The 22,052-nt window shown below is 40.5% G+C and overlaps 1 protein-coding gene and 1 long non-coding RNA gene across 6 annotated transcripts in view; one reads left to right on the top strand and one right to left on the bottom strand.

Annotated features, from left to right (window-relative positions):
* Window positions 1-22,052, bottom strand: part of CHD2 (chromodomain helicase DNA binding protein 2) — a 122,363-nt gene that overhangs the window by 21,666 nt on the left and 78,645 nt on the right. For 3 of the 5 annotated variants that reach the window (XM_047861089.1, XM_047861087.1, XM_047861090.1), the window contains 10 exons: window positions 19,472-19,642; window positions 18,307-18,482; window positions 14,683-14,724; window positions 13,236-13,375; window positions 8,877-9,015; window positions 8,533-8,683; window positions 7,272-7,394; window positions 5,910-6,038; window positions 4,834-4,974; window positions 2,978-3,112 (listed from right to left, as the gene is read on the bottom strand). In XM_047861089.1, coding sequence (XP_047717045.1) covers window positions 2,978-3,112; window positions 4,834-4,974; window positions 5,910-6,038; window positions 7,272-7,394; window positions 8,533-8,683; window positions 8,877-9,015; window positions 13,236-13,375; window positions 14,683-14,724; window positions 18,307-18,482; window positions 19,472-19,642 — 1,347 coding nt within the window. The remainder of the gene's footprint in view (window positions 1-2,977; window positions 3,113-4,833; window positions 4,975-5,909; window positions 6,039-7,271; window positions 7,395-8,532; window positions 8,684-8,876; window positions 9,016-13,235; window positions 13,376-14,682; window positions 14,725-18,306; window positions 18,483-19,471; window positions 19,643-22,052) is intronic. The other 2 variants (XM_047861092.1, XM_047861091.1) reach the window with 2 other exon arrangements.
* On the top strand, window positions 1,296-6,706 carry LOC125167235 (uncharacterized). The gene is made up of 3 exons (XR_007152712.1): window positions 1,296-1,375; window positions 4,726-4,811; window positions 6,623-6,706. It is a non-coding gene; the product is annotated as an uncharacterized LOC125167235 (long non-coding RNA).

Below are 22,052 nucleotides of genomic sequence, written 5' to 3'. Positions count from 1 at the left end.
AAAAGGACACAAAATAGAAAAGTGTACCACAACCTGGAAGATACCTAGAACAACTGTTACGAGTAACAAATTAGTATCATGAATGTATAAAGGGCACTATAGAAAAGGTAAGAACAAACAAATTACCCTAAAATAGGCAAAGGATATGCACAGGCAATTCATTAGAAACATGAATGCCTAACAGATATGAAAACAAGTGTTCACCTACGCCACTGATCAATAGTTCATACTTCTCAGATAAGCAAAAATTAGGAAGTCAGAAATTACCAAGTGTTTCTAAGACTGGGAAGCAACTGGAACTCAAGTTCACTGTGAAAAGGAGTGTATAAATCTCCATAATTGCTTTCAAGGTTAATTCAACAGTACCTAGGAAAGTGATGGGTGTGCATGCAAGCCCTAGGAAGACCCAGAACTAGAGAAACGTTTACATGTGTAAATGAAAATATTTACATTTTTCGGGGCGCCCGGGTGGCTCAGTTGGTTGAGCATCCAACTTCGGCTCAGGTCATGATCTCGCAGCTCGTGAGTTCAAGCCCCGCATCAGGCTCTGTGCTGGCAGCTCAGAGCCTGGAGTCTACTTCGGATTCTGTGTCTCCCTCCCTCTCTGCCCCTAACCCACTTACATTCTGTCTCTGTGTCTCTCAAAAATAAATAAACATTAAAAAAAATTTTCTTAATAAAATATTTAAAACAATTTTGCTATTTTTAGTAGTAAACATTTGGAAAACCTCAAGGTTCATCTACAGGAGAAACCATGAATTATAGAAGTCTTAATACAGAATAATACAAAAAAAAATTATTTTAATTTTTAATTTTTTTGTTAAGTAAGCTCTACATCCAACGTGGGACCTGAACTCTAGACCACGAGATCGAGAGTTGCATGCTACACCACCTAAGCCAGCCAGGCGCCCCGAAAGTTTAAACTACTAACATGGATAAACCTCAAAAAATAGAGATGCTGCGAGAGGAAAATCAAGTTATATGACATACACAGTGTGGCATTTATATCAAGTCTTTGAATACGGAGAGCAAGATAATGTGCTGCGTATGGAACTTAGGAGGCTGTGCAGTAGAACAGTTAAGAACCCAGGCATTCATGCCCAATTGTCTGGGTCAAACCTCTGTGCCACATCTTAACTGTGGTGACACTGGACAACTTATGTGACTCTCTTTACCTTATTTTTTAATAAGTAGAGTGGAGATAACTACCTACCTCATAAGATTGTTGTGGAGAAAAAGCCCTAAATGCACACAAACAGTGCCTGGCTGTTTATGTGACCCATTATGGACTTTACAGACAAACAAAAGTCCTAAAACTCTCAAACCAAGCACAAGAATGACATCTGGACAAAAACCACCCTTATTCCTGCGGAAGGTAAGAAAGGAGAGGTGTGGGTTTAGAGTCAGAAACACCAGGGACTTCAACTTTACCCTCAGTCTTAAAAACTCACATTTGACAAGGCTTCATGGCACCTGTATCAATGTCTCTCATATTCTTTACATTTTTCTACATTTTTTAAGGATTTCATAATCCTGAGCACAATTAAAAGAGCCAATATGTAAGATCATTCTGAAAACGAAAATGGTACACAGAAGCACTAGCTGGGGTTTCCTCTCAGAAATACTGGGCTAAGGACAAACCAGGATACAGATCAGACGGCTGGCTGTACAGTGAACTTACCCCTTTCAGATAGCTTAAATACTCAAATACTGATGTATCTTTTACTTTAGAGATACTTCTTCAGATACACTTCTTACACCTAAGTGTACTTGACATAAGAAAGTAGTCCCCATCAGAGAGCTCAGGGCAGAACAGTAACAGAGGAGTAAGATAAATGAGAGAAGGAAGAATAAAAAATAGATATGTGTGTATAGATTTGGGGGAACACAGAGACAGGAGTAACGAGAAGACTACCTTACAGGATGAGGTCAGTATCCTACCCTCTGCTGCCACACAGCAGGAGTATTTTGAAATTTGGAAGACCAGGTTCTCTTTGAGACTGAATTAACTACTCTAGCGAGCTGTGATTGATGCAAGGTTGGGCAGAGGAGGTGAGGGGACTCATGGAGCACACAGTCCAGTGAAGAACCTGCAGCTCCGGTGAGGGGCTAAGGTCGCCCTTAAGGACACACTGGACCGTTTCCAATCCCACATGAGACCTGGGCCGTGCCCCTAGCACCGCAGTACAGAGCATGGAAGGTAACACCAGGCTCACCACTGCTCCAGTGCACTCAGCCAGTACCCCGGCCGCGTCTCGTGTCATGCTGTCCCCTTGTTCTCCCCACACAAGCCACAGTGGCCTTATGTAACCCCCTTACTGCACCATAGGCAGTTCTGCCACACAGCCTTTGTGCATGCTGCTGCCTTGCCCTGGCACGTTCTTCTCTGCCCTCGTCTCCTGTGACTTCTTCCTCTTCCTTCAGAACCCAATTTGAACATCACCTCCTTAAACATGCCTTCCCAATAGCCCCTGCCTGGGTCTGCTCCCCTTGTCACAGGATCTTCAGAGCATCTGCTGTCCCCCCCACACGTCCCCATCACAGTAGCACAAGCACAATCTGTGTGCCTATCTGACTATCTCCCCCACTCAAATGTAAAGTCTGCAGTGACAGAAACAGTCCTCTTTGCAACACAGTAGGTAACTCCAGGGGCTGGCACACAAAGTATTTAGGAAATGTTACCTCAGTTAACACTAGGGTTTCCCAAATGCCTCTAAGGGCCGCTTGCAGCCTTTCTGAGTGGGAGCACAAGATATGAAATCGATCCCCCAAACTCTCTCCCCAGAGAGTGAGTACGAAAATCTCTTCCTGCCAGCCTGTTCCAGAGCAAAAGGTCTTTAGACAGTAGAAGCAGTGTGTTCCAAAGTAATATACTAACACTCAGGCCAACTGCGGTTGTGTGGCTGACCTGAGAAAGACGGAGCCACGGCAAGCACTGTGGCCACACACACCAGCACCCCTCAATTTTAAGACTTACTATGCTGAATGTCTCCTGGTCCAGATCATCGTCCTCATCCTCTCCAATGGGGACAGGCTCACTTCCTGCTGTAATATGGACAGGACCCTGAGATCGCTTTGATTTACTTGAAGATTTGGCATCACCACCTTTAGGCTTTTAAAAAAGAGTTACAAGGAATCATTGTCATTTGTGCAATCCTGCCTTGCAAGCTGGACTTCTTACCTATGTCACATCACTCCAGTGGGGAAATGTGATGGACTCAATTTATAAAAAGGGTAAACACCATGTAATCAAATCTACACAATTAACAAATGGCTTAATCACACATCATTTCCATTTCTTTCTCCAAAAAACTAATTATAACTTCAGCTTCAGAACAATGCTATTTTGGCTTCTATCCCCTCACCATAAAATGCACAAAAACGCCATCAACAGGCTAAGATTATAAATTGCCAAAGCTCTTGTAAAGTATCACGTAGCAACTTTTATTAAGAGCTTATGAACATACACTTTGATCAAGAAATCTGTATTAACTTTAGTACTGTAAATGACTGAAATGCACACAAATCCACATGGATAAATCTCATTTATCCATGAAAGGATGCAGAAGGATGAAGATACATACTTATACACTGACTTCACGTATGAACATTTGAAAACCTAATAGTATGCTTTGTTTACGATTCTTTAATACATGGTAAAAGTATAAAAACACAGATAGGAAGGTTTCAAACCATGAGAGGAAAAAACAGGGAGGCAGAGTCAGGAAATCAGGTAGAAGGAATGGAGGGGGCTTCAACAGTGCCGGTAAGGTGTGCACAAAACACAAAATACACCAGCCAAACAAAAGGCACTTGGAATAAACATGACAAAATGTTGGTAACAGTTATACATGGGTGGTGGATGAGTGGATGTTTGGTACACTGTTCCTCGTGCTTTTATTTTGGAAATGTTTCACTTAAAAAAAAAACCTGGTTATCTTTCTGTGGGAGCACAGATGCAAAGGTATCTGGCACAGGTTTTCCCAACATAAAAAATTTCAAAGTGATTTCAATATGGGAAGCTTAAATTGCTTCCAAGATCTATAACCAAACAGAACCTTCTTTATCCAAAGTGATTTTAACACTTATTCACTTGGAATGTTGTTTCTGATGTACTGCTGAATTTGGGAGAAAGGGCTACCCAAAGAGTCTGAGTTGATCTTCATTTTATACTCATCTGTATAAAACAAAAGTTCCAAAGGGACTCATCAAGAAATCTACTATAGAGTTCCCTGGATGATGAGATTATAGTAGATATTTGTTTGTATGTTTTAATGATTAAGAGTGAATTACAAAATAATTTCATCAGAAGTCAGCAAGCATACAAGCAACACTCTACCAGAAGTCTGTGGTTTAGAATTAACTTCTTAAAACTCCCAAAGCAAAGGTCCTAGAATAGCAGCATTTTTCATCCATTTCTACTCTAAACACTTCTCTGGATATATTTGGTTCAACTCCTAAACCCATCAAATATTCAAATTCATCTATGGATTATATTCTTCTACCATGAACGTAAGAACATATTTCAAGTCATTACCTGTGAATGCAGATTTCTCTCACCTGTCCTATGTCATTCAAAACTTCCCCTCTGAAATGTTATGAGAGATCAAAGGCCTTCTATATTAAAAAAAAAAAAAAAAACAAAAAAAAACCCAAACTGCACATTCCCCTCTCTGTAAGAGGAGGTGCGAGCATCCCCCTGACAACCCCATCCTTCCTTCTTAGATGTGCCCATAAAGAGACGATGATTTCCGGACCCTCAAACCCCATTCTAAATCCTGGAAGAAATTTCAGAGGCTGTGGGTATCTCAGTAAGTAGAAGGACACTGATACCTTCTCTTTCTTATCTTTTGACTTCTTCCTCTCCTTGTCCCCTTCTTTGTCTTTCCTAGAACTCATTTGTTTCTCCTTGTTCTCCTTGTTCTCTTTCTTCTTCTGTTTCTTTTTCATTGGACTTTTTTCTAAGCCATCATCCTAGAAAACAAACAGGGCTATGAGCTTTAGCCACAAACTTTGTATCTACTCGCCTACTTTCTAGAGAGGAGCAACCGTCTACATTGGTTCATCACTACATCTACACTTGGAAGCTTGTTTTCACGCTTACAGCCTTAATGCATGCACTCACACAACTCTAAACTCCCCAATGATAAATAACCAGTTAGGCCTGGAGCCGCAGATGCTCTTGACTCACATCTCTCTAATTCTCACAGCAACCCTTCAACCAGAGGCATTATCATTCCCATTTCACAGACAGAAAAAACTGAGGCCCAGAGATGTTATATACCCACCACCTAGTAACTGTCAAGGTTGCTAGTTTTTGAATTCGCGTATGCATGACAAACCCATGCCACTTTCTGCACCCGCTGCTGATCCTCTTGGAGCTAATCTCAAAGTACCATCACACCCAAAGGGAAACGACATAAAATCCCATAAAGTTGTTACTCCCTGAAACAACACACCAAATGCTACCAATTTTTCAGTTTGCTCAGGCCAGAGGTCTCACAAGCTGCCAGGCCCCAGGCCAAACCTGACCCACAGAAGCGTTCTGTTAGCCCACGAAGCACTGAACAGCAGAGCCGCTGCCCCTCAGCATCAGGCACGAGGCCCCTGGTGAGCCACAGTCCCCACCACTCCCTAACCTTTCTCACCGCAAGGCTTGGTGTCGTGTGCCATTTATCACTTCACCTTGCACGGGTCCCTTCATTTACTTCCACTATCTAGGACTCTGCAATGGCTGACTTAAATGAACCGATTCCCCTCTCACGGGTTAAGCAAAGACATATAGATTCTATTTTCACTTTACTGACTCTGCATATAAACCAAACACATCTTGAATGGTTTTATATATACCACTTGGCAAAATAAATGTAGCCTACAAGCAAACTGTCAACTGAAATCCAGCCACATACCTTTACTTCTCCCTCTTCCGATGGATTGTCTGAGTGTCTAGGTGATGAAAACTCAATCCCATGCTCATCTTTCAGCCTGGGCTCTTTGTTTTCCTTCTTTACTCGAGGCTTCCGCTTCTTTAATTTGGCCTGGAAGAGACAGAAAATGATGTTAAAACCACAAATCAAGTCCCTTAAAAAGCATGACCAGGTAACATTAGGACTCTTCGGAGCAGGAGCAGTCATACAATTCAAACGAGAAGATTCAAAGGCAATTCAAAGCATGCAACTTATTCTAACTGGGGGAAAAAAAAGGAGAACAGTCATGTAGGCCCTATACAGGTCCCTATGCCACATAAAAGCCTCCACATCCTTGAACCTATGGATTCCAGTATTTGGAATTCACACTAAAGATAGAATACAGAAGAATTGGAAAAGCACCTTTATGCACAAAAATACCAATAAATTTAATGTGAGACATAACAGTGACATTTGAAAATCGAGAAGTACACTCTATCTAAAAATTAGGAAAAAGGTTAAAATATGGATCCACTCCAACATGGTTCAGAAATCTACAAGTATAAACATGACCTAATCTGTCCCTCCAGAACCTAATGTGCACTTCATACTCAACACGCTGTCTGGAGAATGGCACTACTTACGACACTATAATATTAAAAATGATCAGAAATGAAATGTGACTTTATATAAAATTTGTTTTGTTTATAATACAGGGAAACAAATGCAAACGGCAGAGCTCTCAGAGGACTAGGAACCAGCACCCACAAAGGCTGCTAGTACCAAATGTAACCTCTCTCCTCCTCACTGTGATTCTCATTTGAAATGAAAAATTGGGAAAATAAAAGCAGATTATGGTTTAGATGAGTTCACTGGCAACTCTGCTGGTATTCTTCACCGAGCAGGTAAGGCAGTCCTAGCTGAAGGCCAGTTTCTGAATCCACCGAATCCACTAACCATCCATTAGACGTACGGGACCCATCATTCAAGCGGCCCAGAGTTAGCTACACCAGGTAAACCTGGTGGTACTCATACAACAACCAGTACCATGTTCCAAAATTGAGGAAGCAGCATAAAGAAACAGTAAAAGCATATGTCTGGAGGTGGGGCTGGGAGAGGTGAGGACTATTTTGAGGCAATACTGGAGGACAGTGGGCTTGTAAGAAAGGTGCCAAGATGTTTAGGTCAATTACCGAATGAACTTTTCTATTATTACCAACCAAAACATCATTATTGCACCCTCAAAAGCAACACCTGACTATGGAATGTACCTCCTGGAGAGGGCAAGCATCCCTTCTCCTACCTAATTCTGCAGGGTTGGAGCCTCGGCCTGCTGAAGGATGCCCGGTCGGCTGCCCCACTCACCTCTTCCCCGCCCGTCACAGCCCCCTTCTTCTCCAGACTCTTCCTGAGCAGCTTCAGCAAGTAGTCCGCCCGGGTCTGCAGCTGCTTCCCCTGCGGCTTTTTATCCGTCTCCACGGGCAGAATCTTCAACAGGAAAGGAAGAGAAGCACCCGCCACCACCCATGTCCCGGTTAGTGGATCCGGATACACAGAAACAACAAAGAACTGAGCAGTCCTTTCCCTCCCCAACCACCCGAAATACAGATAAAGCCTCAGATCCTATCTCACGTCCATGGCTCCCGGTCACTGAAAATCCCTCATGAGCCGTTCTCGTTTTACAAAATGGGATGGAGAAATCCAGCTCTCCCACTGGCTCCTACCTGTGCTGTTAACAGGGTAGAACAACTCAGGTAGGAGGGGCTTGTTGGCTTCATCTGCTAGAGCATCCCAGCCGTCGTGGATTTCCTCCTTCCAGGAGCAGGGAATCCCTGGAGCTAGGTTAAAGCTTCGTTTTAGATTGAAAATGCTTCTTAGAGCATTGCCGGAGAGCACTGAGCTATGCCAGGACGTGGTCCGTCCCTGCTACCACGGTGGGACCTCTCGGGCCAGACTGGATTTGGTCTCAGTGCTTATGGCAGGGTGCTGTCACCCTCTCAGAACACCACACGTGGGATGAGCATTGTTTGACGTGCCAGGAAAAGCCCTGCCAGGAGCACAACGTGGAGCGCGTCCTACTAAAGTTTGAGCCAGTCAGCTTTCCCTGCTTACAGCTCTGAGCACGGCCTCACTGTCTGGTAGCCTGACTGCAACGGGTAGGGTGGGAGGCTCGATTTTGTGGGAGACGTACAGCAAGGTTTAATCCCATTACAAAAAACACCAAGGTGTGGCTCACTCTGTGTGCAGAATGGAAATACGACTGCTTCAAATACAGTTTTAAAGAAGCGGCCAACCATTAAGGCCGAAGAATCCTTGTATTATTAATAATCTTACCCTGGTATTTGTTGCAATGACATTAGATGTACCTTCAAGAAGAATCAGAATTTTAAGATTTCTCCTGTGATTTCCCCAAAATTTCACCTGGCTATTATCTTCATCTATGTAACAGTGCCCCAGTCCACCAAAGATGGTAATATTCCCCAAAACAAAGAAATCCCAGGAATTTACTACTGTACTAATTTCAAATTTGATCCCCCACCCCCCAGAAAATAGTTAAAAATAAGTTATCAAAAAATATGTATTATTCAACAAATCTGGAAATCTCCAGCATCACAGATTTACTTACTTTGTCAGTTAACTTAAGCTCTGGATCCGTTTTAATTAACTCCCAGTTTCCATAGCCATGCTCATAAATTCCCAGGAGTAAACGCGAATCATCCTCTACCCCCCACTCGACATCGAAATGTGCAGCTTTCACTCGACAGGTTAAGCAGTATCTAGAGGGATTTCAAAAACAGGAGGACATGAGAGGGGGGCCCTTTCAAATTTGGAAATGAACGCAAATGACACAAAGTATCCTGATGCATTTTACAAAAGACAGTGAAAACATGACCTGACAATCCATGACTTAACCCCAAATCCACTTTCTTACAACACAACCACTCATGAGTATGCACGGGACAGACTCACTTTTTTTTTTCTTCAGGGTCCACAGGGATAGATTTATGCAGCATCTCAAACTCTTCCTCATGTTGTATAATGGATTTCACATTAACCTGAACCCCAGATATTTTGATTGTTGGGCCTCTCTTTTTCCCTGGTCCTTTCCCTGAAGAACACCAATTTCACATTAGTTAAGTGAGAATTTGCTGGAGTTCCAACTCCTATTCACTAGAAATCGATCTGTGGCTTATTGTTATAGTTCAAAGATATAATCTAAAATCAAAAGTTTCTCAATGTTTATAAAGTAGCCTCCAAATAATTCTCCAGATTTTTAAGATTTAGGATTTTTTTTTTAATCCACTGGTATTTATAATTCTATTTTAACTTTCCTGTTTGTTTTATACTTTGGTTATAAAATTAAAAGTAAAAAAGAAGATTTGGAAGGATGAATAGTAATACTGATTTCTTTCATTTTCTAACTATCCTCTTAACAATTCAAGAAAACTTGAAATTTTTTTTTATGTTTATTTATTTATTTTGAGAGAGAGAGAGAGAGAGAGAGACAGAGAGACAGACAGACAGACAAAGAGAGTGCAAGCAGGGGAGGGGCAGAAAGAGAAGGAGAGGAAGAACCCCAAGCTCACAAACTGAGAGACCATGACCTGAGCCCAAATCAAGAGTAGGACACTTAACCGACTGAGCCACCTAGGAGCCTCAAGAAAACTCCAGTGTTACAAAGATGATCTTCTCCATGAAAAAAGTAGATCAAGTTAATACCAACTGAAATGATGAACATAAGGTGTCATGGAAAGACTTCTTTAGCCCTAGTGCCAGATTAAAATAATCCTAGAATTAAAGATGAAACCCAGTCAAATCTAGTCATAGTCCAGCACAAGATGATGACACTTGTCTATGAAAGAAAAAAATGGCTCAGAGCCTGAAAAAAAGATTTCTTTTTTGTTAACATTCAAGTTGATGAAATGATGCTATGATTATAAAACATCATTTAGATACTCTTCTGTAACCCACTAGAATTCACTTGCAAATGCTATTCCCAATACAGAAGAGAGTTGGAACAGAATGTGAGAAAGTGGGAAAGGCACTTCTCTAAAACTCAGAAATCTGGATTTATTCCCAAATCTGCACATAGTACCCCTTCCTCCCTTCCCTTTTCTCATTCTCACTTCTAGTTATTAACCTGAGTATCAGTTTCCCCACCTTAAAATAAAAGGATTACAACAGAAATACGGGCAAAGGACAGAGACAACTCACAGAGAAGCAAATACAAATGATTCCTAAACATTTGAAAAATACTCAACCTCACTCACAAGAAGAAAAATGCAAATTAAATATATATGCATACCATTTCTGACCTATCATGTTGAAAAATTCAAAAATTTGAGAAAATTATGTTGGTGAGACCAAGAGACCAACACCCTCATTCAATGCTTGGTGGGAGAGAATGGTGCAAAATGGAAAGCATACACAATTATCTACCAAACACTGTAAAGCGAAAGATTATACAGCTGAATGTCCCTTAACATATGGTATATCAGTAACAGACTATGCAAGTCTTAAAAAGAATAAAAATCAGGCAGTGGGAAAAAGATGAATCGTTTTTAATGGTATTGAGATATACAGTAACCATACAAAAAATAAATAAAATTGGGTAAGTCCAAGTGGGTCAGAGATATAAAAGTAAATGAAATCATACAAGAGGAGAAAAAGTCACAGTGAATTCCTTTTTATCCTGGGAGTAGAGGAAATGTTTTTAACGGACTCAAAACCTAAACACAATAAGGTAAAAAGACTGATACATTTGATTATATAAAAAATTTAAGTTTTTTTAAAATGCCATAAGCAAAGTAAAAAGACAAATTACAAACTATAGGGGAAAACCAGGAACTTCCATCAGAAAAAGAGATCCTAAAAATTAAGACCAACAGCTCAAAAGAAAACAAAGCAGAAAATGGGTGGTTCACAGATGGCTCTTAGAAAAACCTTACTCATTAAAAGAAAAACAAGACACCATTTCTCACCTATCATCTTGGCAAAAACCCAACCATTTGACAATATCCTGTTTGTGAGGCCTGTAAACACCACCAATATCCATTGCTGGTGGCAGTATAAATGGTACCAGACGGTTGGAGAAGAATTTAGCAAATTCCAACCAAGTCATACTTCCCCAGGACCCAGCAAACCCCTTCCAGAAACCAATCCAAAAGATACGCTGGCAGAGATACGAAACAGCATATCCATTAGACTACAAATTCACTGTGGCTTTCTTTAAAATGGCTGAAGACTAAAAACAACCCAAATATTTGTTGCTCGGGAACAATGAAGTCCGAACTAACATTTACTACGTGGTGGAGCACTGCAATTGCAAAAGGAAGGAGTGATCTCCGCACGTGAAAATACGAGGAACACAACAGGGGAAACACACACACACACACACACACTGAAATTCTTACAGAGAAACAGTAAAAAGATAAACCCTAAAGTATTATTAGAAACACCGACCTATGGGGGAAGAAGAAAGCAGGACGGGGCTGGGATGAAAGTAAGATTCTCTAAATGAAACTTGTTTCAGAGTTTTGGAGCTTTGGACCATGTAAATGAGAGTTAAGTCAACATGAGAAAAGCAACCCCTGAAAGTTGAAAATAAATGAAAGTTAAAAGGGGTTGCGCTATTAAGTGGGTAAGCTAACAGCAGAGAGAAAAGAAGAACTTCAAATAATTTTAAAACACAGTATTTTGACCGCCCAGAGCCAGTGGGATGAAAAAAAGCAAAGAAATCAAACTTTGAGGAGTAAGACTGGTATTGATATTTAGAAATGTGTCCAATGTAGGATAAGACAAATACATAATTATGTTAGCTTTTTTAGGAAAAATTTCCCGCTTGAAGGAAAGAGTTATCGACAATCTTACATCTGAATGAGAAATGTCATCCTGAACCCAGAGTTCATGGCAAATACAGATAGGGGGAACAAGTTACCCAATGGCAGGAGGAAGCAATTAACCGGATCCAGAATGAAAACACGAATCAAAAAAGAGGGATGTGGGAGGCAGGGAACTGTTACAAGGAAATTTCACCAAACTATACTGGGAGATAGGAATAGCAAGGCGCAGAACATGTGCTGCATTTTTGTGGGAATAAGGGGAAAAATATCATCTATTCATTTTTTGTAATATGTATTTTCTTATTTCTAGAAAGATACAAGAAACAGGGTACCCGTTTTTAAATTTTGAACCCTGTGAACGTAAAATTTATTCACAACAATTACAATGAAAAAAGAAAACACTGTAAACTTAAAGTTTATTCTTGGGTGTATTCTGAGTGCTATAAAAACATGAACTGGGATCACTGTCCAAACCACTTAAGTTTCTTTCACAAAAAAGGAAAAGACATCTAAAGAAACTTTTGACTCTACTGAAGATATTTTAATTTTTTTAATATTTATTTTTGAGAGAGAGAGAAAGAGCGTGCGTGAACACATGCACACATGTGGAGGTGGGGCACAGAGAGAGGGAGACACAGAATCTGAAGCAGCCTCCAGGCTCTGAGCTGTCAGCACAGAGGCTGACAGGGGGCTCAAACTCACGAACCATCAGATCATGACTTGAGCCGAAACTGGACACTTAACTGACTGAGCCACCCAGGCACCCCATCTAACTGAAGATATTTTAAAATTCTACTACTTTCGATAATGCCCTTAAAAAAATCTAAAGCACAAATACCTCTTCACTGATCTTAGCTAACACTGCAAGCCAGACAACATGCTAATAGGCACTTTTCAGGTATGGGATTACACAGTAATCGTTCTGACCTCTGAGGCTGGCACCGTTACTCTCAGCAAATGAGACCATTGAGAGGGTATAACTTGTCACTCATAACAAATTCTAGTGCCACGAAAATCTCGCTGTAACAGAAATGTTTACAATATTCATCTCCTATTTTATTTATTCCAATTCTCTAATCCTTTTAAGTCTGCCACAACACAACTCATGTTTGTATATCCCAGATAATTAGAGATGATCGTTGTCAACAAGGTCCTCATTTGTAGCTGAAATACAGATGTATACAGTCAGCTCTGCCCACTCAGGGCTTTAGAGCGTTAACACGAATCTAAGGTTTCTGGAGCAACATCAGAAGAAAGCACTCATGCTGTTCATTACCTCCACCTTCTGCAAATCAACTTTGTTTGTGAGTCGAGCTCTGGGATCTCACAACACTGAGCTCACAGAAAGGAAGGTCAGAATACACACCTCAAAGGATTAGGGATGCATGGGATAGAAGTCTGTTCCTCAAAAACCAGCCCCTTAGCACAATTCCCATTCCCAAGTGCCAGGTCCAGGAGAACCATGGGCAGGGACTTGCTGACTTACCCTCGCTGGCATTTTCTTTCAGCTGTTCTTCATACTCCTGCATTGCTGATACACAGCTGTTGTGAATCAGCTCACCCAGGCGTTTCAGATCCGCTACGGACTTATCTACCAGCTCTGCATCGCGGGCTATGCACTCCAGCCTGAGGAAGGACAGATATGGGGACACATCAAGGCCCTGTGGCCACTGTTCTAATGTCACATGAGCTACCACCTGGTCCCCTACATGCTTGCTCCTGCAAAGACATCTTTCTCTCCTTTCCTCACTGGTTGTGTCAAGGCTCCACCAAGAGCCCTCCAACAGTGACGCAGGGCTAATGTACGCATCCCATCATTAAGAACTGTGCCTTGGAGTAGTTCACAAAACAAAGTAATTTCAAAAAACACAGGGGAAAGGAGTCGGCTTTCTTTACTAACTAGATGGGCTGTCTGACAATGGTAGCAGGTCAAGTGCCAAAAACTGCACTACTCTGCTGCTTTGGACAAGCTCACAATCCTTTCTCCAGCCCTACTCTCATTCGTTACAATATTCCTAGAAGCAAAGTACAGTTACTGCTACAGTATGTTTCACTGATCTCATATGAAGCATGCAAATATGTTAACGTCTAAAAATCAGTCTGCCCAAAGGAGCTAGACACACTTTCCCAGACCCTGGTGATTTTTATGGTACCGGGCTCAAAGACCAGCATTCTGACCTGGAGGATCAGCAACAATCCTGGCAAGGTGCACCTGACTTTCTTGGTTTCACTGTTGCTACTGCTACACATCACTGCTTCCTCTCCAAACAGCCAGGACAAAAACACACAGGCTTGTAATGTTCTACTACTCCAGAAGTTTATCAAGAATAAGAGAAAGGAATCTGGTATTCCCTTCAAATCAGTACTATTATTTATAGGATATATTGCTAATTCTGGACAAAGTACTAAACTAGGTTGAAAGAGTCTTGCTGAAATCCAACTTCTCAGTTCATTTTCAGAATGCACGTAAAATAGTGAAATAGTAATGACAGTCAACCTTTAGTAAGTTACAACTGGAAAGGTCTCAAGCTATTTGCATTTAATCCTCATGACACCCTATTAAGAAGAAGATGACTACAAAATCGCAAATTTACATTACTGAATAAGAACTAGGATGCAAACAGTTACTACATGTATTCTTTCAAATGGAATTTTGTGAGCATCGCTTCTGGAAATTATTTCTTTGCATTACAGTTTTGAATGTACTTGCTACATCTTCCACTCCAGCAAAATCTCTCTTCAGATGGTCATCTTTGTCATCCCTCCCCAAAAGGCCGTGTACAATCACACAACACGCTAATATTTGTTAAAAAATGTTTCCAGGAAAATAAATGTTCTTAGCGTTAGTACTAAATGGAAAGTAGTACCTCCCCCCCCCCAAAAAAAACCCTGCTACATAATAAAAATGAAAAACAGGTGGATAAGGAGCTTACCGTTCAAGAGGGAGACCAAACTTCTTATATGCCTTGATGAACCTGAGAACAGGATCAATAAAACATATTAAAAAAGCGGCTCTTAGCTCTGCTGATGCAAATACAACACATCCTGTGATGAAACACGTCATACACACTGTCAAAACAGACTGAGCCCAATCCTTGCAACTGCCACTAACTAAAAGAGTGCTGAATGACTCTGAAACTTGTCAACTGAAAATAACGAGTGCTAAAGATGTAGTCAAAGTAAAGATCAATTTTACTCAGTGACTGAGCAAGAAACTGAAAGGGTCATTATAGAGAATAGAGACCTAACTCTAAAAATACCCTTCAGAAGGTACAAGTTTGTGGAGTTCAATATGGAGTAAATGATTCAACCACCACAACTCTTGGGATAAGACTCCAATATGGTTAACCTCTCTATTCAGTCCAATACTGTTACTATCGATTCCACGTGGTAATTATTTTTTATTCTTTTCTGGTCAATAACACAACTGTAAGATTTTTTTTTTTTTTTTAATTTTTTTTTTTCAACGTTTATTTATTTTTGGGACAGAGAGAGACAGAGCATGAACGGGGGAGGGGCAGAGAGAGAGGGAGACACAGAATCAGAAACAGGCTCCAGGCTCTGAGCCATCAGCCCAGAGCCTGACGCGGGGCTCAAACTCCCGGACCGAGAGATCGTGACCTGGCTGAAGTCGGACGCTCAACCGACTGCGCCACCCAGGCGCCCCCACAACTGTAAGATTTTTAAGAATGCCTCAAATACTTCTGGGAACAAGGCAAAGTAAATATATGATTTAAAAGTTCTTAGGCAAAACTATTTTGGAAACTCTACTGACTCCTCCTGTGCAACCTTATCTGCAAACAAAAATCCAATCGATCCACAAGTCTCTACCCTTAACTGTGTTCTATGCTGGCTCGTGTGTCATCTGCTTCCCTCCCAACAGCTAAAAAGCAGGATGTCATGATACATCATAGTCCTCACCGTCATCTGCCACATCACTAAAATCAGACGTTTAACCGACTGAGCCATCCAGAGGCCCTCATTCATTCATTCTTAAGTTTTATTTATTTTAAGAGAGACAGCAAGCATGAGTGGGAGACATGCAGAAGCTGACACGAGGCCCAATCTCATGAACCATGAGATCATGACCTGAGCCAAAATCAAGAGTTGGACGCTTATCCAACTGAGCCACCCAGGTGCACAGCCTCCCGCTCTGCCAGCTGATTTTTTAAAACAACTGCATAAAGCAGTAATTATAAAACTGTGTTGATGGGTTTATAACATGTAAAAATATAACTTGCTTGACAATAATAGCACAGAAGAGGATTGAGGATTAAAGCTATATTGGAGTAAAACTTTAAGACAGCACTGGAATTAAGTTGATGACACTCCAAACAAAACTGTTTCAAGTTAAGGTACTAATTATAATCTCCAAGAAAACCACTAGGAAAACAACTGAAAATACAGTAAACGAAACTATATGGGAAAATTATGAGAAACACAAAGAAACAAGGGAATTACAATGATATACTAAAAAGCACCTACATAACACAAAAGTTTGTAGCCCTAGGAATAAAAAAAAAACAAACAAAACATAAGACATAAAGAAAACAAATGGCAAAATGCAGACATAAATTCTAACTTCTCAGTAATTACATGAAATGCAAATATGATTAAAGACTCCAAAATGAAAAACTTGAAAGAACAGATTTTTAAAATATGATACAACTACATACTGTCTGTAAGAGACACAACCTAGGTTCAAAGACAGCATACTGAAGTAAAAAAGAGAAAAAGATAGTGTGCATACAATATCCAAAAGGAGCTGAAGTGGCAACACTGGTACAGATTTTTTTTTTTATTTATTTATTCGACAGAGACAGAGACAGTGCAAGTTGGGGAGGGGCAAAGAGTGCGGGAGAGGGAGAGAATCCTAAGCAAGCTCCACGCGGCCAGCACAGAGCCTGACTCGGTGCTCAAACCCACAAAACTGCAAGATCATGACCTGAGCCGAAACCAGAGTCAGATGCTTAACCAACTGAGCCACCCAGTCGCCCCCAGTATCAGATATGTTAAAATGAACTTCAGGACAAAAATCATTACGAGAGACCAAAAAAAAAAAAAAAAAAGAGAACATCTTATGATAAAAGGGCCTATTCATGCAGATCAGTAAGGAAATGGAAGACTCAGACAACATGGAAACAAACAGGCATAACAAACATCTGTAGAACGTTGTGTCCAACTATCACAGAATATGTTCTTTTTTAAAAAATTTTATTTATTATTTTTGAAAGAGAGAGCGAGCGCACGAGCAGGGGAGGGACAGAAAGAGGGGGAGACAGAGGATCTGAAGCAAGCTCTGTGCTGACAGCAGACAGCCCCATGTGGGGCTCAAACTCACGAACCACAAGATCATGACCTGAGCCGAAGTTGGACGCTTAACCGACTGAGCCACCCAGGCGCCCCCACATTCTTTTCAAAATAATACTGAGGGTAGGAGGCAAGAGGACGTAAGGTATACATATAAGACTACCTACAAATTCAAAATGGTTACGATGATAACATCGTAAGTATGAGAGGACATATACTCTATTCTGTCAATGTTTGTATATATTTACACTGTTCCATAATAAAAAAAGAAGGAAAGGATAGTTATAACAATTCAGGAGAAAATAAAGACCTCACAGTTTATATTAACTTGGAAGGACTAATTGATAGGAAGTATCTTCATACTATTTTCTTCAGCCTAAAATAAAAAACATCATGCAAAGTGGGAAAAAAAATGCTTACAAGCATTTTTGGAGGGCAGATGTGTACGAATTACATACCAACAAATGTGCAATAAGTATGGACACAGACATCTAAAATCAGTTACAAGTGAGAAAAGGATGCAGAACCAGTATGTTGGGTATACTACTAATAAACCAAACCACATCCAAATGGGTATCAGCTTGATGGGAAGTGAGCTGGGAAGACCAAGGGTATGAAAGTAGCATTATCCATACTGTTTTAATTTTTTACATTCATACTATTTCTTTTATATACACAGACACTTGGGCATGTGTGCATTCTAATTTTTTTTTTTTTTTTCTTTCTGAGAGAGAGAATTCAAACTGAGGAGAGGCAGAGAGTGAGAGACAGAGAATCCCAAACAGGCTCCGTGTTGTCAGCACAGAGCCTGACACAGGGGCTCAATCCTACAACCCATGAGATCATGATCTGAACTGAAACCAAGAGTCGGGGGCTTAACCAACTGAGCCACCCAGGCGTCCCTATATTCCTATTCTTAAATAAAGAAAAAAAAGAAAGGCTCAGCCCAAGTTTACCTCCAATTATGTCTTTTCTCTTGGCTGGACTTCCTTTGTGAAAATGCTCAGAGTAACCAGAGAACAGAACAAAAAGAGCTGAGCAACCAACAAGAGAGTGCTCAAGCGAAGGAAACCCTGGAGAGGGAAGAACCATTTTGGAGACTCAGGGAAGGATTCCGTCTCCTGCCTTCCTTGCAGGTTGTCAGCCTCTGCCCTCCCTGTCTTAAATGCCAGGAATCCCAGCAGCCCACGGCTCACAGCACACCCTCCAAACACACTCGAGTGAGAGACAGCAGAGCCTCCACAAACCTTCGGATCTCTGCATCAGTAAATCCCTCGACAAGGTCCTTCCGCACACTTCGGGGGCGCCCCCTGCGCTTTGGCTTCTTGTCATCATCGGAGTCATCAGTCTCACTCTCAGAGGCAGAGGATCTCTGGGCTTGCCTCTTGGACTCAGTGTCAGAGTCACTGTCATTTGTCTGAGCCTGAAAGGGCAAAGTCACATTGTAGCTAGTGCCAAGCACAAGAGGCCAAAGGACCAAAGCCAGCCCATCTTAATTCTTTAGTACCCGGAACTTTTCATCCTATCGGACACGTCCATTTTCCTTTAAGAAAATAAGAAGGCAGATTTCACATCATGAAGGTAGACCTGCTTGGGATATTCACATTTCCAGAGATATACTGAAACGTAATGCCAAGTGAAGTGGAATAAAACTATCTGAATTGTAGGTTCATGTTTACTTCCTTGGGTAAGTTACTTTACCCCCTTCGTGCTTACGTTTTCCATTTGTAAAATGGGAAGAACAGTACCTCTTACTTGGGTTTTCATGAAGATTTAAATGAGTCAATAGGCACAACAACATGACTATGCCTGGCACACAATTAGTGCTCAATCAACGGTAGCTACTATTACTAATATTCATTTGCTATGACCTTGGCCAAATCTGTTATGTCCAACAAACTGGGTAAAAAAACTTGTTCTACCTATATCAATGTTGTTGTAACAATTAAATTAGATGGAGCTTGTAATGGTGCTTTATAAGCTGTGAAGTACGTGTTTGTTCTCTGTTTGCGGTCATATAATCTCTTACGAAGTATTTATACCAAGTGCCATGAACAAACACTTAAAGGCAAAAGGAGATTGGCTCTAAAAGTCAAAGGCACAGTCAAATAGAACCAAGCTGCTAGGATTACTGGTTCTAATATCAACAGGAAAATGCACATTTCTGCCAAACTCCAATCCCATCCATCCGTCTCACAAAGAACCAATTTATAAAGATCAAATGTCAAACCGGTGCACTCATGAGCAATGCAGAGTGCTCTTTCTCTGAGAATTTTACTCTAAAATATTCCTCCCATGTCAAGGCAACAATGTAAAGCCTCTTTCTTGAATAATCAGTACTTCCATAGTAATTTAATAATTAGTACTTTGCAGAGTAAGAAGTACTTTCCTATCTTGATCTCACTTGATCACCTTTTTAGTGGAACTCCGAATTCGAGGCAACATATAAATTTCTTCTAGCTCCTTCTGACGCTCTTCCTCCTCTACTTTTTTTCTTTGCTCCTCTGGAATGATCTCATCCCAGTCCTTGTGAGGCCGCTCTTCTAGCTCTTCTTCATCTTCCATTGTTGCAAAGTTGGCAACCTTCAAACAAATGGACAACTCATTGCCTGACTGACATTTCCCTATTTCCCAAACACCATCTGCTAAACCTCCAACTCAGCCAGCATTTTTAATCCAAATAAGACACTGTAATATCAGAACTCCTGTGATATTACATAACCAGATAATCAATTATCTGCTAATCTCTCCCTTATTCTCCCTAAATCATCCTGCCAAACCCTCATCAGAAATATTACTGAGAAATAGGGAAACAGATATAAAGATATAAATTGTCTTAGAAGTTTTATGCAAAGATTTGTTGTTAAATCATACACAAATATGATACTAACTGGAAAATTTAGAGAGTTACTTAAATACCAATCCATTATGAAATTATCATTCTAAATTATAAATTGCTACTAAGTAGTGCTCATTGCAAATAATGCATAACTCAAAGCAGAAGCAATCAATACCCAACCAGCTGCCTTACTCATTTTTATCCGAAGTATAGAAACTAAAGGTATGCAATGATTTCATACACTCAAAAGTGCACGTTACTCTCAGAAATGAAAACAAGAATACAAAACACAAAAAATTCAAACAAACCTGGAAGAATATTCCATTTGTGACATATCAAATATTTATTATCTGGCATCGATTTGTACATATGTACACATACGTATACGCGTATGTATACGTATTATGTATATGTATATATGTACACCAGAACAAAAATCATCTAAGTGTACGCATTTCAAAGACTCAGACTGTGGCTATACACAGACACACCCTACAGCTCTGGTCAGCCTCTGAGCAGTGGTGGGCAAGCCCCAGACACAGGCTTCACATCCTTTTCACATCCTCCCATCTAGTCTTTAAGGCTATAATTAAGTACAAAAGAGCTTTTGGAGGTTCCATTCCTCAAAGTCACTTAGAACTGACAGTGAAGCCAGAAGTTTATGACTTTTGGCCACAATTAATTCTAACTTCCACCACAAGATACTGTGGTCTTCAGGATAAGATTTTTATAATTCCAAGGCAAAAACAAGAGGTATAATTTCTTAGACTGAAAATTTAACATTTTCGTTTTATAAAATCATTTGCCCAATCTCTTAAATTAAATACTGTCTGTAATTACTTTAGATCTGACTTTTAAAACAGCTAGATAAAAATAACATAAATGATATAAATATATATGTCAGTGGTTCATGCAGACGGGAAGTGAAGTGGTTAAAGCGCGAAGTGGTTAAAGGCCACACGCTACAGGCCAGACCCCCTGCCTAGTATGTAATCATAACTCTAATATGTGTCACCTTAGCAAATCTACTTAGCCCCTCTGTGCCTAAGATGCCTTATCTATAAAACGAAGAAAATAATATCTATTTCATCCTAGGTTTGTAAAAGGGCTTGAAGTATCCAAATATCAATTACTTAAGAAAATAGTAATCTTAAGTAATTACTATTACTTAAGAAAATAGTAATCTTAAGTTATCTCAAAAAGCTTACTATCTTTTCCAACATATTAAATTAGGATAAAAAAGGATTTGTGGGAAAAACAAAGTCAATTCAGTTGAAACACTCCAGAAATAAAAAAGCCCCTCTAGGGTAGACAGACTCTTACTGTTAATCAAATCACTTGATCAGGTACTGAAATGTAACAGCCAAAAAGGCTTTAGAAAGGCAAGGGTCACCAGTAATATGCTGACCACTTCTGATTAACCTGTTAATATGCAGAAATTGTTATACCTAAATAATCACATAATATTTTGACCAAATCATCGTGAAGATTACTTTTTAAAAGACAGTAGTATTCATAGAAGTGGGAGTCCAGTACAAACAGTAATAATTCACCTTGAGCCTCAAACACACTTACTCTGATCCTTTGGTTTATTCAATTCCTTCTGTGTTCTTCCTCTGAGACAACTTCTACCTGTGGCCAAACTTGGATCTCGTCACATACTAGTGCTCCCTTCCCAACACTTCACCCATCTCTCTCACAATCCTAAAGGTTGTACTGCATTTAACCATCACTGGAACCTTCAGATGTCCCCTGCTTCTCTAACCTGTATGGAAGCAGCCTGTAGCCAATCCTTTCAACCATGTTCTCACTTGAATTCGGGAAACTTTTGCCACGTGGACAATCCTCAGTATCACAAGCCAATCTCCCACCTTGGGACCACCAAATGAACCAATCCCTCTGGCCTCAAGTACCACTGAAGGAAGTCATATGACCCTGCTGACTGGCTCCAACTTGAAGTCCTATCTTCTAAATTCAGCTTACTCCTCCCTTCAGTTCCTCCCTTAACTCTTGGCCCCACCTATGGCTGTCTCAAATCATTTCTACTTTATTTACTTACTGGTAATTAGAGTCACCAAGGAAGGAATCCCACATCTTCTCTCCCCTCCTAGACCCTGAAGCGTACCTTCCTTTTTCTTTTGAAGGCCAACTCCA

Source organism: Prionailurus viverrinus, chromosome B3, assembly GCF_022837055.1.
Source record: "Prionailurus viverrinus isolate Anna chromosome B3, UM_Priviv_1.0, whole genome shotgun sequence".
NCBI lineage: Eukaryota > Metazoa > Chordata > Mammalia > Carnivora > Felidae > Prionailurus > Prionailurus viverrinus.
This window is presented reverse-complemented; position numbering and strand designations above follow the sequence as displayed.